The sequence below is a fragment of the Tympanuchus pallidicinctus genome, unplaced genomic scaffold (assembly GCF_026119805.1).
Source record: "Tympanuchus pallidicinctus isolate F22 unplaced genomic scaffold, pur_lepc_1.0 scaffold3, whole genome shotgun sequence".
In the NCBI taxonomy this organism is placed as follows: Eukaryota; Metazoa; Chordata; class Aves; order Galliformes; family Phasianidae; genus Tympanuchus; species Tympanuchus pallidicinctus.
Genome location: NW_026294747.1, coordinates 72,848,583 through 72,866,971, shown reverse-complemented (window position 1 = coordinate 72,866,971; position 18,389 = coordinate 72,848,583). Strand labels below are relative to the sequence as shown.

At 39.8% G+C, this 18,389-nt stretch overlaps 1 protein-coding gene across 2 annotated transcripts in view; it reads right to left on the bottom strand.

The window, feature by feature from the left end:
- ITGB1 (integrin subunit beta 1) overlaps window positions 1-18,389 on the bottom strand; it is a 40,535-nt gene that overhangs the window by 14,390 nt on the left and 7,756 nt on the right. For both annotated transcript variants that reach the window (XM_052692911.1, XM_052692910.1), the window contains 8 exons: window positions 8,290-8,359; window positions 7,969-8,054; window positions 6,346-6,568; window positions 4,240-4,410; window positions 3,737-3,975; window positions 2,693-2,848; window positions 1,481-1,576; window positions 544-633 (listed from right to left, as the gene is read on the bottom strand). In XM_052692911.1, coding sequence (XP_052548871.1) covers window positions 544-633; window positions 1,481-1,576; window positions 2,693-2,848; window positions 3,737-3,975; window positions 4,240-4,410; window positions 6,346-6,568; window positions 7,969-8,054; window positions 8,290-8,359 — 1,131 coding nt within the window. Of the gene's footprint in view, window positions 1-543; window positions 634-1,480; window positions 1,577-2,692; window positions 2,849-3,736; window positions 3,976-4,239; window positions 4,411-6,345; window positions 6,569-7,968; window positions 8,055-8,289; window positions 8,360-18,389 lie in introns of those variants that run through there.

Below are 18,389 nucleotides of genomic sequence, written 5' to 3'. Positions count from 1 at the left end.
GGGGAACATGAGCTGTCTCTGGCTCCCAACACAACAGCATCCAAGCATGATGCCACCCCTCAGGAAATGCTGTAGAGTCTGCCTGTGCCCAGCAGAGGGACACTCTTGGGGCTGGGCAGTGCTGGGGTGCCCAGAAAGCTCAGCTCACATCTGCTCACGGCCATGCCAGGTAACCCCTTATTACACCTCAGCCCTGTTACATGTGGGCATTGGGAGACATTTGTTTGTGCTCCAAAGGGGGAAATGGTGCCTCTTGGTACAGCACAGCTATGAGGAAAATATTCTGGGTCCAAATGTAGGAGCCACTGATGTTGATGAAAACATTTTTCTTGGAGTCAAGAGAGTGCAAAGGGGGCCTCTGCTTTTCTAAACAGAAGAAAGACAGGTAAAAACCTGAAGGCTCTAAAGAAACAGGTTTGTGTTACATTTATCCTTCACAATACTAACCTCCTATTTTGTAGAAAAATTTAAAATCCACCTTGGAAAAATTCATAACTTAGAAGCAAGGAAAACAAATACCATGCAAACAAGATTTGAACTTACATTGTATGCATCAATGATCAATTGAATGACATTGCTGGAATTGGAAGACAATGTTCCCACTGCTGATTTTGGTATCAGGTTTTTCAGCTCCTGTAAATATTTACGAAAGTAAAAGGAAAATTACAGCCTTGCTAACAATCCAAGTATAAATTGCACTGTAGATGTGTGCGGTGATAGTGCATTATTCAGAAAATAAAGCTGAAGTGTTGTCAGCTTTTTGAGATCATACCAAGAACCGCTGGAATAAACAAATATTCACCTTTCTCTTCTGCACTTTGGCAATAAAGGCATTCATGTTACTGTAACAGAATAGAGTAAAGATATTTTCTTGCAAAAACTAGCCACCAATCTTCATGATTTTAAAAAAGAAGCACAAGACTTGTAGAGGTAGGCAAACAATTTACGATTTCCAGAAGAAAAAGAAAACATTAAAATTTGAAAGGAGAAAAAAAAAAAAATGCATCTCCTTCACACAATCATTTCCTATTTCATAATCGTATGCAGCAGTTCAGTTAATTTTAACCATGAGGAATATAAACAGATCACAAAGAACAGAATGTGTTCCTTCATAAGTGGCTATGCTTTCCTAAGCTATTTTGCTGCAAAACCATTCAGAAAAGGTAGCATTACAAATATGTTCTCCATCCCCTTTTACTTATTTAAGAAAGCCAAGGAGGATTCTTTTCTTAAGAAGTACAAGATCCATTTTCTCCTTGTAAATTATGCACACACACAGCATCACTTTGAACAAGTGGGGAAAAGGGGAAAAGCATGAATAGCCAAATACTGGCTCTGTGATCACTTCCATCTCTACTTGTTCTGATTTCATATCAAGCAGCTCTAATAAATTCAGTCCAGATCTAAGTCAGCCTCTTAGCTGTCAGTTTCTTCAGGGGAAAGAAGTGCAGAGACCTGAAAATGCATTATATATCCTTACCTTATAAACTGCCTGAAACTCTTCAGTAACAGCAAAAATTGTCTGAATATTGTTCTCACTAAGCTTCTGTACCAGATGAGCGATAGAGGGATAATCCTGTTTAAATTAAACAAATAAATAAAGCAAATCAAAGTTACGATGCTCAAGAGAAAATAACTGTTAATATTTTGATGTTGTAAATACAAAAGAATTTTAGAAGCATTCATAAGACTTTCAACTAGCCAGTTTATCTTATAGCTCCAAATCAAAGTCACCCCTGCAAACCAATATCCATCCAAAAGATTCCACGCATGCCCCAGGAAGAGAGCCGGTTTTGGAAGGGACAACAGAAATGCTGCCACACACCCTGACACTGAAATCCTCCAATTCCTAATTTCAATATTCTCACAGTTACCTTCAATATTTTTCCACACATTTGTGAAAAGGTATCTGACTCAATACCATTAAAACCACTTCTGGTACTCAGAATAAATGCAAGTTGTCACTGGAGAAACACCATCTTAAATTTAGGAACATATAAACGTGCAAACTTGGTAAAGCTTACTGTGTTTACCCTATTCAGTAAATGTTTTTCTTTTCACCTTTCCCCTATTTCACCTCTCAATAAACCAAAGCAGCCATGCTGCTAACATACTTACCATAAATTTGGTATTGTAAGATTTCAAGTAGTCTTAGGATTCTACAGAATCTCAATTAGCAATTAATGCAAAATTATGAGCAGCATACTCAATCAGTAAGAGCTCATGCTCAAATGACTCAAATTGCCTAACAGACTTAAAAATGAAATGAAATGAAATAAAAAGCCAGCCCTCACGAATAGAGACAGGTGAATCTATCATTTGGGTCCCAAAGTAAATGAAGCCAAGTATGACGCTATGTAAAACCGGGCAGTAGTAGAAATACTTCTGAGCACAAATAATAGTGGAAATATGAAATAGCAGGATAGAGCCAGCACCAGAGTTTGCCAGTGGACGAGCAGAGTTATTAAGCACCACAAATGAAAGCTGACATTTCCTGAAGTTTTCCAACTACAACATTAACTCTTGCAGTTTTGCTTTTCTCATGCAGAAATCATTTGATTTAATAGAGAGGCAGAAGTAAATTCTGTAAGATGTAGTGTTCAGAAAATATGCCACTTCATTGAATTCATATGTTTTTTTTGAGTTAAGCACAAAGAATATTAATTTCCCTAAAGACAAAGTAAAGACTTACGTAATAGTGGCTCATTGTGTACATATTATTTTCCAGGTGACATTTCCCATCATTTGGTAAAACAATTCCACCAAGTTTACCATCCCCTGCAAAGTGAAATCCAGCATCCGTGGAGAACACCAATAGCCTTGTAACATTTCTCCATCCAATCTGGTCCTTAGGAAAAAAAACAACAACCAGTTCAGGTATTTTGTACCACTTTTTTTTTTTTTTTTTTTTTTTTAAGCAATATGGACCAATGTTGAAGAGTTAAGTGCATAATAAAAATAGAGAGTGCATGATAAACTTAGGAGAAGCCACACGATGAAGGGATTATCCTGAAAATGATATAATCCACTCAAACGCGCTCATGTTTAATTGTGTGCTCTAAAGCATTTGTTGCAGGATTTTCACCAAAGGTGCTCTTTTAAAACAAGACTCCGGATTGCTTCAGGAAGTGCTGACACCTTACACTGATGAACAGCGTAACAGTGCAGTAACAAAGAGTAACCTCAGGTATCGCTTCTGGGGAGTTCATATTGCACAGGAACATAGAACTGTCTGTCAGATCAGAAACATGAAAGGCAGCAGTGAGCTGGATAAGAACTCCAAAAACATACAACAGTCTTGTTTGATCTACTTCTGTCTAAGAAGCTGGTAGGAACTCATCAAGCAACTCTGAAACCTGAGCTAGAAGCAGCATATAACATGAAATAATTGGAGCATAATTGCCAATTCACAACTCCATACACTTGTGAGCAGAATTTGATTTTTCTTTTACAGAAACCTTTAGAAACATCAATTTTGGAATGCAATCATCTTCTGTGAACACAACCTGGGACCATGTGCTTCACATGTGCTGGTTTCATCCATTCTATACATGTCTACACAAAAACAAGTCAATGTATTCATGCAGCCTGCCCAGCGTACCTTACATTGCTAGCAAAAGTGGGACAAACCAAAACATCAGGCCAGCCACCATGAACACTAAGCTGTATTATTGCTATACTTCATCTAAATCAACAGTTAGAACATTTCACTTGAAGAAAACCAATACACGCTTACCCCACAAACAGCAACTTGCATTATTGCATCAAATCCACCTTCAGGAGAATCCAGATTCCCAGAAATGTGCTGTTTACCTACAAGCTCATTGAACTTATTTCCTTCACTAGTAAGACTGAGCACATTTTTATAGCTAAATGGACTCGTACAGTTCTGGTCACCTGTACAAGGATTTCTGAGTTTGGCTGGTGTTGTACTTATATATGGCATCACAGTTTTCTCCACAAAAGAGCCAAATCCTAAGAAAAAAAAAAAAGAAAAAAACTCTGTGAGCTGAAAAATGTAGCTCTCTTATTTACAGAATGCAAACTCATTATAGATGATCTGACATTGGAAATGCTTCTCATACTTGTTTACATTCTACTTTCTCCACCACGTATTTCCATATTTCTCAACAGATTCTATTCAGTCACAATACTGCTAGTTTTAAAAAAGTCCCTCTCCATACGTAATTGTGTGAAGAACGTCAGGAAGGAAACATTTTAATAACAAATCTTTCTTACCAATTCGAAAATCTGAGGTTATTTTTTCCATCTCACGCATTAGAGCTGTTCCAAGGCTTTTCACATTCTCTAAATCATCTTTCATAGAATAGGAGAGGTCCATGAGATAATAAAGGTCAATGGGGTAATCTTCAGCTCTCTTAAACTTCAATGAAAATGTCTGTGGTTCCCCTGTTTCGCAGATTAAACAACAAACAGAAGCCATTACAAATTCCACAAATAGCACACTGGCAGGAAAAAAGCCTCTTAAAGTCAAGTCTTACAGATATTGATGGAGGTTTTGAACTAATTAATGGTGATCTTTTTCTTCTGTTAATTGAAATGATTAACATGAAATTACAGTGAAAAAAATTCAGAGCATTTCTTTCAGATGCCCAACACCACACATCTAAGTCATTTTATCTCCCCACAGAAGATACTAGCCTGACAAAAATTGAGCTTTCCTTACTTCCTGCAATTTTAAATCTTGACGCTTGCAATAATTTTCACAGGGTTCCTGTAAGATCTAATAACATAAATTTTCCATATTTCCATAGATTTATTTGCATCCAAGATGACTGCAGGAATTCTAAGGGTTTAGTTTAGGAATAACAGTGTTAAAATAGGTTTATAACACAACAGTTCTGGGTAGAATATTTAAAGGTATTCCGCATCAAGTATAGACTGAGAACACAGAAATAGCAGTGAGACAATTTGTTACTGACTGTTGCAACTGGAAGCCCAGGCCCTGAGCTTTGCCAACAGTAGCACATGTCCCGCTCTGGTGTTGGAAGACAGCACAGAATTGCCCTCAAGTTAAATGGAAAAGAATTCTCTTGCCTATTGTATATGAAATAAGGAATGCAATTAGAAGTCTTTTTTTCCACGCCATCCCTTCGTCACTAAATAGGGATTCTGCTGCTGATTAAGTCTGCTCAATGGTTAGCAAATATTTGGTTAATATTAGGAAAATAAGATGGGTAAAGGAGATGAACACATGGATCTGGCAGCTATGCAGCATGTTTTGTTAAACAAACAAACAAACAAACAAGCAGAACAAAACAAAAAAATTAGAGTCCTTAGCTACTGCTTAAAAGCACAGAAAACATTCCCTGGGTATGCACAGTCTCTAATGAGAGAACTTGTGACCAAGGGAATTGCCTGTAAACTGAGCACTGAGCTTTTGGGTCATTAGGTTTCGGCTGCCCAGGTCCCTCATGTGTCTGCTGAACACTGTGTCAACAGGGTGATGATAATTTAGCCTCTTGAAGCTGAAAGGATAATTAGAACTAAACACCAAAACTGCAAGAGGACTTCTGCTCCTTCCTTTTCTTTCCTTCTCATTAGGCTAAGCTGCCTCAGATCACCTTGCATTTATTACAGCAGCCCCCTACAAGCAGCTAGCTCCATGTGTAGGCTCTTCTTCCAGGTAAACGCAAGGTATTTTTTGGACATCTTTACAGCACTTAGGAACTCTCCTTAAGAACAGTCTCCACTGTGTTCAAGCAGTGTGTGAACTACAGGACTTGTTTCCTGCTATCCATTTGAATAAAATCTTTACGGGTTTGAAATGGTACGTAACTGCTCTGTTTTCATTAATTCAGTTCTGTGTCCACTTCTTTAGCTTCTGGAACCTATTTTATACAGTAAACTGAAAATCTTGCTGCACGCTGCAAAACCATTCAGCTCAGGCACGCAGACTTCGGACAACTGGAATAATTCAAGGAATAGGATGTGCTCTCACAATCTCTCCACGCTTTTGCACATTCTTCCACATCCATTTCAAGAAGTGGCACTGCAGAAAATCAACTGCATACTACTGAAAACAAGAGAATCTAATCTTTTTGATACATCTAGTGAACTAAGCGGACATATTTACCATCTGTATCGGTTTTCTCAGAAGATCTATTGGGAACAAGAGATAAAAAACTACCTTATCTTTTATAAAAATCTGTCAGTATTCAAAGTACTTCAACTCCTGGGGTTAACCTGAATAGTTCTGCTATTACTCATATAACCTGAACAGTGATCATTTCTGAAACAAAATGACTACACATTCAATACACAAAGTGCAGTTGTGGTGGTGGCAGGAAAATCATGTAAGAACTGGAACGAAACCGTCCTTACCTACTCTTAGTTGCAGTACTAATTTCTGTGGCTGGATCTGTGTAATGGCCTCTGGTTTCAGCTTCTCTGCAGCACCTATCTTACGATTTGTTACTTCTCTATCTTCAAGGACCCGCTTGCTACCCCTAGGATTTTCTATATCTTGCTCAGGACAGCCTTTACTCTTCAGTGCTGCCAAGTCATCACATCGGGCAGATGTTGGCTCTCCTTCTTGCAGAAAGTCCTAGAAAATATGGACGAGTAAACATTACATTTACAGCTCTGCAATCAGTTATATTCTATACACAATACTTTTTTTGTTTTTAAACCATTATTCCATACTTCAAAAAAATGCAATAATAAAACACAGTAGATCATATTTTACTCAATGCATCAGTGACAGTAGCTTAATCCAGGAGTCTGCATCTACGTAGACTAAACTGTGTGAAAGATACCAGCAAGATGAAAGAAAATAGGTGTATTTCCAATGTCATCACTGGCAGAAGCAGGGCATCTTTGTAGATCAGCTACTCTGGAAGTTACAGCTGATGGGAAAAGCTCACATCTTCACGCAGCTGACAGTTATGTGAACTTATTGTACAGCCTACTTTCCAACTGCCCTCCCTTCTTTTTTTTTTTTGAAAGACTCTAATTAGTGATTATATAAGAGCATCTCAGTAGTCCACAATATAACAGAGGAGATACACTGACAGAGCAGGGGAAAGACAGGCAACAATTCTTTTTATATTGGAGGAAACTCAATCCAAAAGTAAGATCCATTAGCAAGAAAAAGAAAAAAGGCAACAACAACAAAAACCTCTAAACCAAACCACACCCAGCCTTGCTCTGAGCACAAATTACCATTCTCTCAAATATACAAAAACGCTCTAATCTGAAACACGAATAAATATGGTTTCTAACTGAGGACAGTCAATCTCACTTTTCCCTCTCCTCAAAGCATACATGTACATACATATATCTTACAGCTTGTCAGATACTGATGAGAAGCTGATGAAAGCCTCCAATAAATCTGACTGCTTAAGGCCAAATTCTAAAGTCAGGTCAGTTTACTTGAAGTGCCTAAAGCTTACAAACTGAGTGGAGGGACAGTCAGCACACACTGCATATGGGTAAATACACAACATCATCTTACAGATGAAACAGGAAAATTTCCCAGTTCTCAACCATAATAAACCCATTCTCACAAACCAGTCACCCACCCCAGCTCTACACAAAAATGCGAACATCTTCCTTTCAAAAACAAACCTCAGCTTTCTTCCTCTACTCCATCCATGTCTGCCCTAAATTACCTCTTATTCTAATGCCACTGAAAGAATACAGTTAAATATGTCCAGATGGACTGCATGCTGGAATGATTTTAAATAGTTACGAGATGGCCTGTAAAATCTTCAAACACTTAACACTTAGAAACAGAAAAGTAAACATGTTGTGAAAAGATCTACTCAACCCTGGACACTGGGAAAATCAGGGTACTGAATTTCTAAGTACAAATAGGAATTCGAGTAAGAGCCACAGGAAACTGACAAAACTGACAAAAATAGACAGTTCTGTACATTTGAAGTATTTATTTAAATTTGAAACCAAGGGAAAAACAAACCATGAAAGGAATTGTGCAATACTTACTGTTTTTTTACACCAACCACAGTTTGGTCCTGCCTGTATACATTCCCCACATGACTTTGCATTGGCTTTTATGCAGTCACTTCCACCTATGAAAGAACACAGACAGGACACTTTATTTATAAAGAAGTGCTGACAGTAATATAATTTTAGTTTGTTTCATACTGGTCCCATAAACTAAGTTCTAACTACAGACAAGTTATTAATAAGAGACATGAGTGACATATTGCTATTGGAACTCATCTAGCATATTAATCATCCTAAGTAATCGCTAAATTTAAATAGTTTTTAAGCAACAGTAAGCAGTAAAGTCAAGTGATTTACCTTGCTGAGCAGATCCACTCCATATCAAGCAACAGAGGATGCCAGCCCATGTGAGCAATGTTAAATTAGTCTGAAATACAAAACCAGATTGCGTGATTTACTGTGACTAGTGAGCAAAAAAAAGCTGCACCAAAGAACACGGGTAACTATGTTGCTTCCCTGGGGCATTAGGTACACAGAATACCTGATCACATGTCCATATCAATTGGACAGATGAATGTGTTTTCATCTGATACAACCACATTTATGGACAAACCCTGTATTTATGAGACATCAAACAAGGAAGCTGCTTCTTACATTCTTTTGAAATACTCTTGCTAGGTAAACCATCAAGGTATGAGGAATTAGGACAACCTCAGGGCAAAAACCAAAACCTGACAACATATTAACATCCTATTTAAAAATACTGATGCTCTGTATGTCATCAGAGAGAATCTTCCAAATAAAGTTACTGGAGAAATATGAGAGAGAAACAGAGCTTCCTTATTCGAGTCTCTGCTTTAAGGCAAGAAAATCCTCCAGGTCCTTTTCAAAATCTTTTCCAAGGAACCTTCAAAGGTTACAGCCCTGCCTGGCACCTGTACTCCGAACTGAGCTCCTGTCAAAAGATGTTACTTAAAGCATCACTGATAAACACTCAGCTATTTTTTTTTCCTTTAGACAAGAGAAAATTAACAGGTAACTTTCTTATTAAGGAAAAAGACACTCTACCCTTTTCCCAAAGCTACAAACCTTAATGAAAACCTGCCAGAGCAATAAGTACATGCAAACTGTATAATCTATATGCCTTGTGAAACAAGATTTGAATGCTTATGAAGTATAACCTACAGTCACTGAGCAGCTGTGTTCAGGAATTAGTGCAGAGACTTCATATACCAGAGTCAGCTCGGGATTCCAGAGTCAGGACCTATGGTCTAAAAATCAGTTTCGTGCACCATTTTTTTCCCCTGGATTTTCTTCTACTCCAATAGTAGGCAGGGTCTGTCTTCACAGCTTTTATATACATTTGAAAAGTTGAAGTTATTTTAAATTTAATTTCTCTTCTGCTCATTATAATAATGTGAATTTGGATCCTGGCTGCCAATTTCCTTTGCAATCCTAAGAGGTTGCTGCTGACTGTGGCCCTTTCAGGCATCCTAAAAATATCAAAATTCACAACAAGTTTTTGTTCTAAAAGCTATCTTGTAATTTAGCCAAGGGAAAGGAAACTTGGCAGTCCTTTAAAATGAACCTGCCATTTTCTGGAAGACATACCATTATTCATATGAATTAGCAGCAAAGAGAACGATGCTTAAATTAGCACAGCAGTTGAGTTTTGGTTTTTGCACACTGATTTAGGGCCGTTCATAATTGTTACTCTGCACACACAGACCCATAACTTAGGACAGCTGCTCTAAAACCTGGTGGAGAAGGTTTCAAACAGAAGCCAACCCTGTGTTAACAAAATTTATCCAACAGTAATATTACATGTTCCATATTTTTTCTGACATATCACTTTGGCCCACTTGTGTCTTCGGCAGATCCTGCAGCCAGAGAATCAGGGAAGTTTGGACACTGGAGAACTGAGAGAAACACGCCGTGTTTCTCCTTTGCTGGATATCGTGCAGATGCGCATCAAAATTTTTTGGTTAGAAGAAAAAAAGAAAAAAGCCAAATAACAAAATGGAACAGAAAAAACGACCTGTGAATTACATGTGACATAACTTTTGAGCATTCCTTCGTTTGCAAACTTGTAAGTCAGGAATACTCTTTATGAAATGGCCTCTGTAGGCAATCTCTTTCTAAATCAATCATGTGCAACTGCAAACCTGGATGGGAGGGTTATTGTGGTCCAGGAAGTGCAGGCAGAAGATTGAGAATGAGCCTGAATGGAGGTCAGCAGGGGAAGCAGCCACAAGAAACATGAGCACTCTCATCAGACCAGCAGCCCTGAGGGGAAAGCCTTACTGATGTGCAAGGATTTAGGTTCCTTCTTGCCTGGTTTCACCAACTGTATGTTGCACTCAACAAACCTCACTTCCCCCTGTGAAGGGACGAACCGCTCCTGCAGTTTGGCTTTAAGTACAGACCACAGTGGGGAGGTCTTTTCAGTAAGAATAAAGCGTGAAGCTGCCTGCATTGGTTTAGTGCTGCCTTGTTGGCCAAAATTATAAACAGTTCACCTTTTTAGGGCAGACCAGCAGTGCTATAGCAAGCCCACGCAGACTATATAAATAAGCCAGCAAAGATGTGACACAGTGCTAAAACTATGACTAAGACAATTTGGAAAAGAAATGTTCCTGTGGAAATGCATCTGCGTGATGAATGCAGTTCTGGGCACCGGCTCCCCGTAAAGCTAACAAGGAAAACGTCCTTTCCCATATAAGGCTGCGACTGAGCAGCCCGCCCTCCCATAAGGGCTCACTTCCTTCATCTCCCACTTAACAGCTTTTCCATCTGCCCAGGGACTGAACAACCTCAGGACGGGGCTGCTGATTTGGGTGCAGCTGGGATTAATGTGAGTAGAGCCACATGCCGGCCTACTCCAGCAAGCTGGGCACGTCCATGTCACTGCTCAGTACAGGGCACTGCTGAGCTGCAGGCTTTATGTGATGGACATACAGCAAAATGAAGGGTGCCTGGATGCACAAGACGGTTAAAAAGAACCTTTGGAAACCTGTGGTGGAGTGGGAACTAAACCACGTGTCAGTATTTGACCACAGAACATGGCAACAGAATATAACTCATTGTTAAGAGAAAAAAACATTTTGCACAAGATCTATATATTTTCCCATTACACTCATTTGTTTTTTAAATTAAACCCTAGAAAAATATCACAGAACCCCTGAAAAAGGTTCCCCTTGGAACAAAAAAAGCAGCTTGAAGCATTCAAAAGGTAAGCTTGCCAGGAACTAACATCCCCCTATTTAACAGCTAAATGACCAGCTGGAGCCTGTTTAATAGGCTGCAAATCATGTGCTGCTGAGAAAGTGATCTTAAAATTACTTCTGTATGTTTGCTAATGGTAATCTATTTTTGTTAAGTATTATAGGAAGACAAACATGGACATAACATTGAAATCTTTAATGTGCTTTCCAAGATTTTTCAGTAACTGCCTCATCAAACACACTTGAATAGACCTTTTTCACTGAAAAAAATAAATAAATAAAAAAACATATCAACACATTTATGGAAATCCCTGCAGCTTCTAATTTCAAACAAGAGACTCATCAAGTTGCAATGGGAGAAAAGGAGGATTACTTCTCTGTAGTGAGACTAATTCTGAATTTGCAAATCAAATATCAGCACCTTTCTATTCTGCTAATCATAATACTTTTAAAAATTAAATCTCCTCCACAGGATGAAAGCCTTTTGCAGCTTTAGAATTGCATATAGAGCATTAACTGGGCAAATGGGATCAAGAAAAAAAAAAAAAAGAAAAAAAAAAAAAAAAAAACAGATGAAAATTATAGGAGCACTAACTCTTGAGAAATCAAGTACTGATGGCTGAGATGCTCAGCCACTGCAGCACTGATCCATGCTGTAAGCAGAGCCCAGGTGGGCTGTGGAGCTAATATGCACCATCAAGGAAAGCCAAAAACTTTGAGGTATCAGCCTCTTTGGCACTCTGAGTCATGCCTCGCTGTGCAGCTTTACACCAAAACATGTGGCCACGCTTCAGAACACCAGGGAAGTATCTGGAGGTCAGATATCCGGCAAGAGCAAAGTTGCTGTGCAAAAGCCACCTTTTTGAGGCAATAACCACACACCCTGTCCCACTGACAGCCACATCCCCACAGACCACTCTAAACCTACAAATCTAGAAATTAATAAGCAACTTGCACTTTTGGACTAGCGTTTGCGCTTTGTGAAGACTGACATCTCTGTGGCATGGGGTGTTTTCATGGGTTTAATTTTGATTGTGAAACGCTATACAAAATTGATCTCTTTTGGAAGTGAGTCAATGTTTACACAGCCATTAATCCAGCAAAGCAAGGAGCTGGTTTAAACCTCTGGGTGCAGAAATGCTCATTCTGCCATGGCAGAAGCAGTGAGAAGGGGATGGAGGAACAGAGCCTTGGCACAAGCCAGAGGACAGCTCTCTGCAGGAAAACCGCGGGGCTGCGTGCAGGACCAACGCCTGCAGGTCAGCCCCCACTCCCAGCCTGTTTATAAAAGAAGCAGGAAGAGGCACGTTCCTAAAATAAGCAGAATTGAATACTCTCTGGAGACACCCGATGCAGGCTCAATGGATACGATGCTGAAAGAGTTCTCTCTTCACTCACTCCAGAAGGCTAACTGGCCTTAGTGAAAAGCCCAACATTTCAGTGTGATTTTTAGAGTCTGGCGGAACAAATCCCATTCACAATTCTGAAAGACGTGGAAGGAAACGACACAGCATTTTTCTTAACTGAAGAAACCAACCAAACCTGGTGACACAGAACATGTACTACAGACCTCTAACACCAACCTGCACTGCTAGCAGCAGTCCTGGTAACCAGCCAGACCTCCTGCAGCCACTGTCATTCACTGCAAACCCAAATTTGCTCAGTATGCAACGACTGCAAGCACAATACCTTCTGCTTGTGTAGTGCTTCATTGCCAACCCTCAAATTACTATAAAAAAAAATGGTGGCAAAATGGTGTCCTCTTCCTCTATTTTCAGAGAGGTACATTACTTCAAAACACACAGGTACAAAAATTAGAAGTGTTTTGCACCATGGACTTAATCTTAGGCTTTTTATCCAAAGGTGCGCTGTGGATTCTCTAACTTCAAGTCTTCAATAGGTGGTCTTCATCTGAGACCTCAGCAGCTACCTTACTTATGTCAAATGTCACTGTGACGCTGATTCCAGCTAGAATACATTGCTTACAGAGCACACCCAGCGCGAATCCTAGGTCCACCACCACAAGAAATTACATGACACACGAATCTCCACATGAAGTGGAGATTTGGGGTCAGAACTGACAGCTGAAAAGCAACCTATCTCAATCAAAGAAATAAAACCTTCACTTGCCCCATAGCGCTCTTTGTTCCCCAGGTACAGACTCGGCCTGCTGCACAGCATGGTGAGGGTGTGCTCCCACAGGGCAGCCACTGCCCTTAGCTAAGGGATCAGCAGGCTGGGCTGCCTGCAGGCAGGGACAGCTGGGGCAGGGCAGGAGCTGGATGCAGACAGCCCCGGAGGGCTCTGAAGTGCAGGCTTAGGAGCGGGAGCTGGTAGCACCACAGCTCATGCGGGAACACCAGACATGGGCCTGCTCACAGTGACCTGCTGCATGGATGGACGGATGGATCACCCAGCCCAGGATGCTCTCAACTCCCCAGAAGCTTCACAGAGATTAACCTCAGTAACACGGAAAGAATGGAACCCAGATCAACAGGCAAAATAACAAATTCTTCAGTACTGAAACAGTTTTTACACAAAAAATCATCACATCGAGACTGCTTACTCAAACTGTGTCCTGAAAGAGCTTTAAGCATAACGGCTTCAGCTGCTGCGAAACTACAGGATAAAAAACCAGCAGTGCCTCATGCTGGGCTTCATTTCTCTTTGTCAGTCATCATCTCTAGGTTAATGGAATACAACAAGCATGTTCAACAAATATCCATGGTAAGTACTTCCATAGCCACGTGGTTGCAGTGATGCATCCTATTAAAATAATATAGACGCATAAGAATAGGGTCTGCGTATATAATATTGCATATAGTACACTAGTTAGGGCTTAAATTTTAATTACAAGGAGTTAAAAACCTACCGGAAACCAATTTTCTTCTCAGGTAGGGAGAACAAACGCTCAAGCATGTTTATCTGAGGTTAATCTGACACAGCGCATGCCACTGTTTTGTTCAGAAAATCCCCCGCAGATTTAGGAGTATAAAAAAAAAAAAGATGAAAATACACATTTCTGAATGTGACAATCATGGGGAGATGTATCATAATTCTGCAGCTTCTGCAAGGGAGCGAGAATCCACCTCTGTGCATAGTAAGGTAGGCAAACACACCTGGTAACACAACTGGTTTGCTCAGTCTCGTTAAGATCTTACAGCAGGTAACTGCCCATAGTTAATCTGTACTTACAGCAGTAGAAAAGTTCATAGGAGATTAAGTGGCCCAAGATTCACCAAAAAGGGATGCCTGCAGGCATTGGGTTCCAAAAAACACCCATGGGTTTTAAACCACTACTAAAAACCCAGTATGTGCTTGTGTCATTTTGCTTCTTCAGCTGAATACCTGAATTTGAGCACTTATCATCATCAACTTATCATTGCGACCACAGCTTCTGGGAACAGACAGGGACCTCTGGACATCATATCTGCTTGTGTGCTTAAAGGATGTGGTTTCTGATTGTTAATTTACTAAGGACACTACTTTAAAACAGAATGGCTAACCTAACAAGCACACACAGTTGGGTCACAGCATTCCTTTATATGCAGTACTTGCTAGTATTTGTTCCCAGATTTCATGGGAGCCTTCAACATAATAGCAGTTGTAAGTGGTGGAATGAACAATGATTAAGTAAATTCCTGAAGAATACATTTTGGTCTTGATTTGAATGGAAACAGATCTGCTCAAGTTAGGTGCCTGGCTGCACGGAGATGGGGACTTTTTTTGATAGAACACACAGATTTCCCCTATTGTCAGAACAAGTTTCAGAAGAATATTTATCACCCACAGTGGTTTTATGACATCTCTCCAACCCAAGAAAGACAAAACCAAGAGGACTTGGTATATTTACTGGTAGCAGAATACAGCAAAGAGGTGCTACTGGTTCCCAGATATTTTATAGCACTAAGGCAAAACCAAGAACAACAAAAATACCCTTGCAATCAGCTGCAAACCTAACCTAAACTGAATACAGACAAGAAGAAGTTGTGTAGTACTCCACTAATTTGTATAGATTACTTCTGCCTATTGAAGGTAGAAATATATTCCAAAAAGAAAAAGAGACTCAAGTCCAGATTCCATGCTGATGACAATGACAAAGTAACAGAACGAGAGGAGAAAAGAGAGTACAGGGACAATGTGAAGACCTCAGTGACAAAGAACTTTCATCTGTCGAGGCAGCAAACACCAAGAGCAACCTGGATCTCTTGCCCTTGTTGAGATGCCTTTTGGAGAGTACTGTGGTACAGACAGGACAGATGTTGGTTCGTAAGCATCATTTTTTGAAGTAGGGATATTTTTTCACACTGTATGTGTGTATTATGGCGTAGGCAAAGAGTGTATTTGAGTAACATTTTCTTCAACTGCTGAAACATAGTTTTAAGCCAAAGTTTCACAGCTAGGAGTCCCTTTGGAAAGCATCTTGATGCTTGTAAGGCAAGTAGTACTCAGACTCATATAACAAGCAGCCTGCCCACGATCACCACATATAAGAAAAAGATAAAGAGCCAAGCAAGGTGCTCTTTCTCATGAGAATATATTTTTTTTTCCACATGTTTACTTACACATTTTTGCAATTGACTTATCCACAAGTAAGTGTTTACAAAATAAGATGTATTTTGGAAAACGACTAACAAACAGGCACACTATGCTTAATGTTCAACATTAAATTAGAAGAGAAACACTGCTTCTTATATTCTCAAGCAGAGCACGCAGAGCCTGTAGTTATGTCTAATTGAATTAAAAAAAAAAGGCAATATGCTTTTACTGTTTATTATCTACATCTTCAGTATTCCCAGCTTCAACTGAAACATGTGCACCTTGTTCTGAAAGGCCAGCTTGTAACTTCTTGTTTTTCTACACCTCTCAAACTATGATGCTTACAAAAATACTGAATAAAAAAAAACCAAAAATGTAAACACCCCCTCCATTTTTCTTTCTTTAATAAATGCCTTATCAGTGCAATCTCTCTGCATCAAGCTGAGATTCCTACAAGTACATCATGAATATCCCTGAATTTCAAGCAAGCACAAAACAATAAAACCTGTTCATTATGCTGACTGTGTAGCATGCAAGCACATCACCGAGATGCTCAGCCTTGCAGAAGCACCTAGAGCAAGACCACGTGTAAAGATACTGTGGTTGAAACTAATATTTTCTCTAACAGCAGCTCCTATAGACGTGTACCTTGAAAGCTTCCTCTTTTATATGGCAACATTTAAGTTTCAAGAAACAGAACTTACTTTTTTTTTTTTTCCACGAGTCTTCACCAACAAAAATGTTCCCCAACCTGTTGTTAGAAGTTTCCAATAGCCCAAACTCTAAGCACACCACCTCCACAGCTTCATAGGACTCCTTACTGTGCCTGTACTGCTATCAGCAGCCAGTCTTCCATAAGAAATACACAGGTTTTTCATTATACAAGCACCTCTTAACACAATTGCATTAAAATAAACCAAAACATCTGTTGTTGTGTCACATTTCATATGCTTTGTGACCCACCAGCAATTTGTACCACAATAATTTAATTTTCCCTCTTGCTTAATGTGACACTTTTGCGTGGGGACAGATGCATTCAGCACTGAGCTTGTTTGCATCAGTTTTGCTAGCATATCTCACTTCTCAGCTAAGTTTAGCATTTCCAGCTCAGGTTACAATCAGGAATGCTAACGAACGATTTAAGCTATTCTAGCAGAAAACACGGGTGCTTGTTCCTTGTGGAAGTATTAGATTCCTAAATAATCTGCACCACTTACTACTCCCATAAGGAGCCTATTTAATTTTGTGCAACTCAAACCTCACATTCACCCACACGCAGGGAAAAGTTTAGTTAAACATAGGAATATCACACTTAACAAAGCTGACTGTAATTGATGCTTCTGAGGCTGCACTGCCTTAGCAATATTCCACAGCCATCCTAACACCTGGCTAAATTCACTTTAATCCAAGCTTTTGTTTTAAGCAGAAAGCAGAAGAGGGGCAAGTACATTCTGAAGAGAAGGAAACTGTCAGTTAATATAGGGTACTGCTTACTGCACTGCAGGAAGCCATGGGTTGGCACACCACAGAGTGCAAACTCAACGGAAACTCCACTTTTACATGGCAGCGTTACCCGCCAGTAACCATCATTAACACTCTGATGCAGTTTCGGCAACTAAAACCAAGATGAAAGCCAACTGCTGCTAAAAGAAACCACAGTGCTGCATCCCCACCTCCAAAACTGAACCCCATGCTGTGCAAGCTGGGGGTGGGTGCCTTGAGACAGCCCACTCCTCCTCCACAGCAAGACCAACTTTCTGGAAGCTTCAGTGGACCAAAGCAGACCAAGTGGGCAGATGAACAGTGAAGAAAACGTCTGCAAAGTCACAGCAGTTGTCAGAGTGAAATCCCATCAAGCTTTTTGGGTGCTGTTTATTTTTCACTTCAAAATTCTAATGACAAGTGCCCAGCAAAATGTTTGTATGTAGTATCTAAGTATTTAAATTGTGAATTTTAAAAAACATTCACTATTCTAACACAATTTACAATGAGGCTGGTACTGAAACAACTCTTATCCCCAGCACACTTTGAATACTAGGTAAATAGGGAAGTGAACATGAAGAATTCATAACAACAAAAAGGTCATCCTACCAAGATAGAGTTTTGTAGATCTGTACCTATTCTACATATCTACTTAATGGTAACAAAAGCGACCATGACTAGAACACAGACAACAACATCTGGCTAGGTATAAGCACACACTGCAACACTGGACTTCTACATTTCAATCTGGAAGCCTGAGCACTGGCAAGAAGCTCACCTACCTGAGGAAAAAAAAACTACGTCAATTCTAAAATGGCTATTTTTGTTTTATTTATTTTTTTACAAGAGATCCATCGTAAAATACTTCATAAAAAGCAGTCCTTGCCTGAATAACTTGTCTAAGAATACACTTTTGCTGGTTCCCAGAGCAGGACATTAAGCTTGGAGCCCACAGGCCCCTTCTGAGGGGACAGCAAAGGGCAGTAACAGAGGAGGTTTCTCACACATCTGAACAGATCTCCCACTCCAGCACTGCTGAATGGAGATGCTTCTTTAGGTCCCAGTTCCAGACTTCGCACCATTCATCCCTAACTTGTGGCCAATCCCACCCCGCAGATGTGGAAGGCTCCACAACACTTAACACCAACTAAACTGTGGATCACTGCAGTCTCACACTCTTCTCGTTAACCACATTCTCCAATTCCTCCCTTC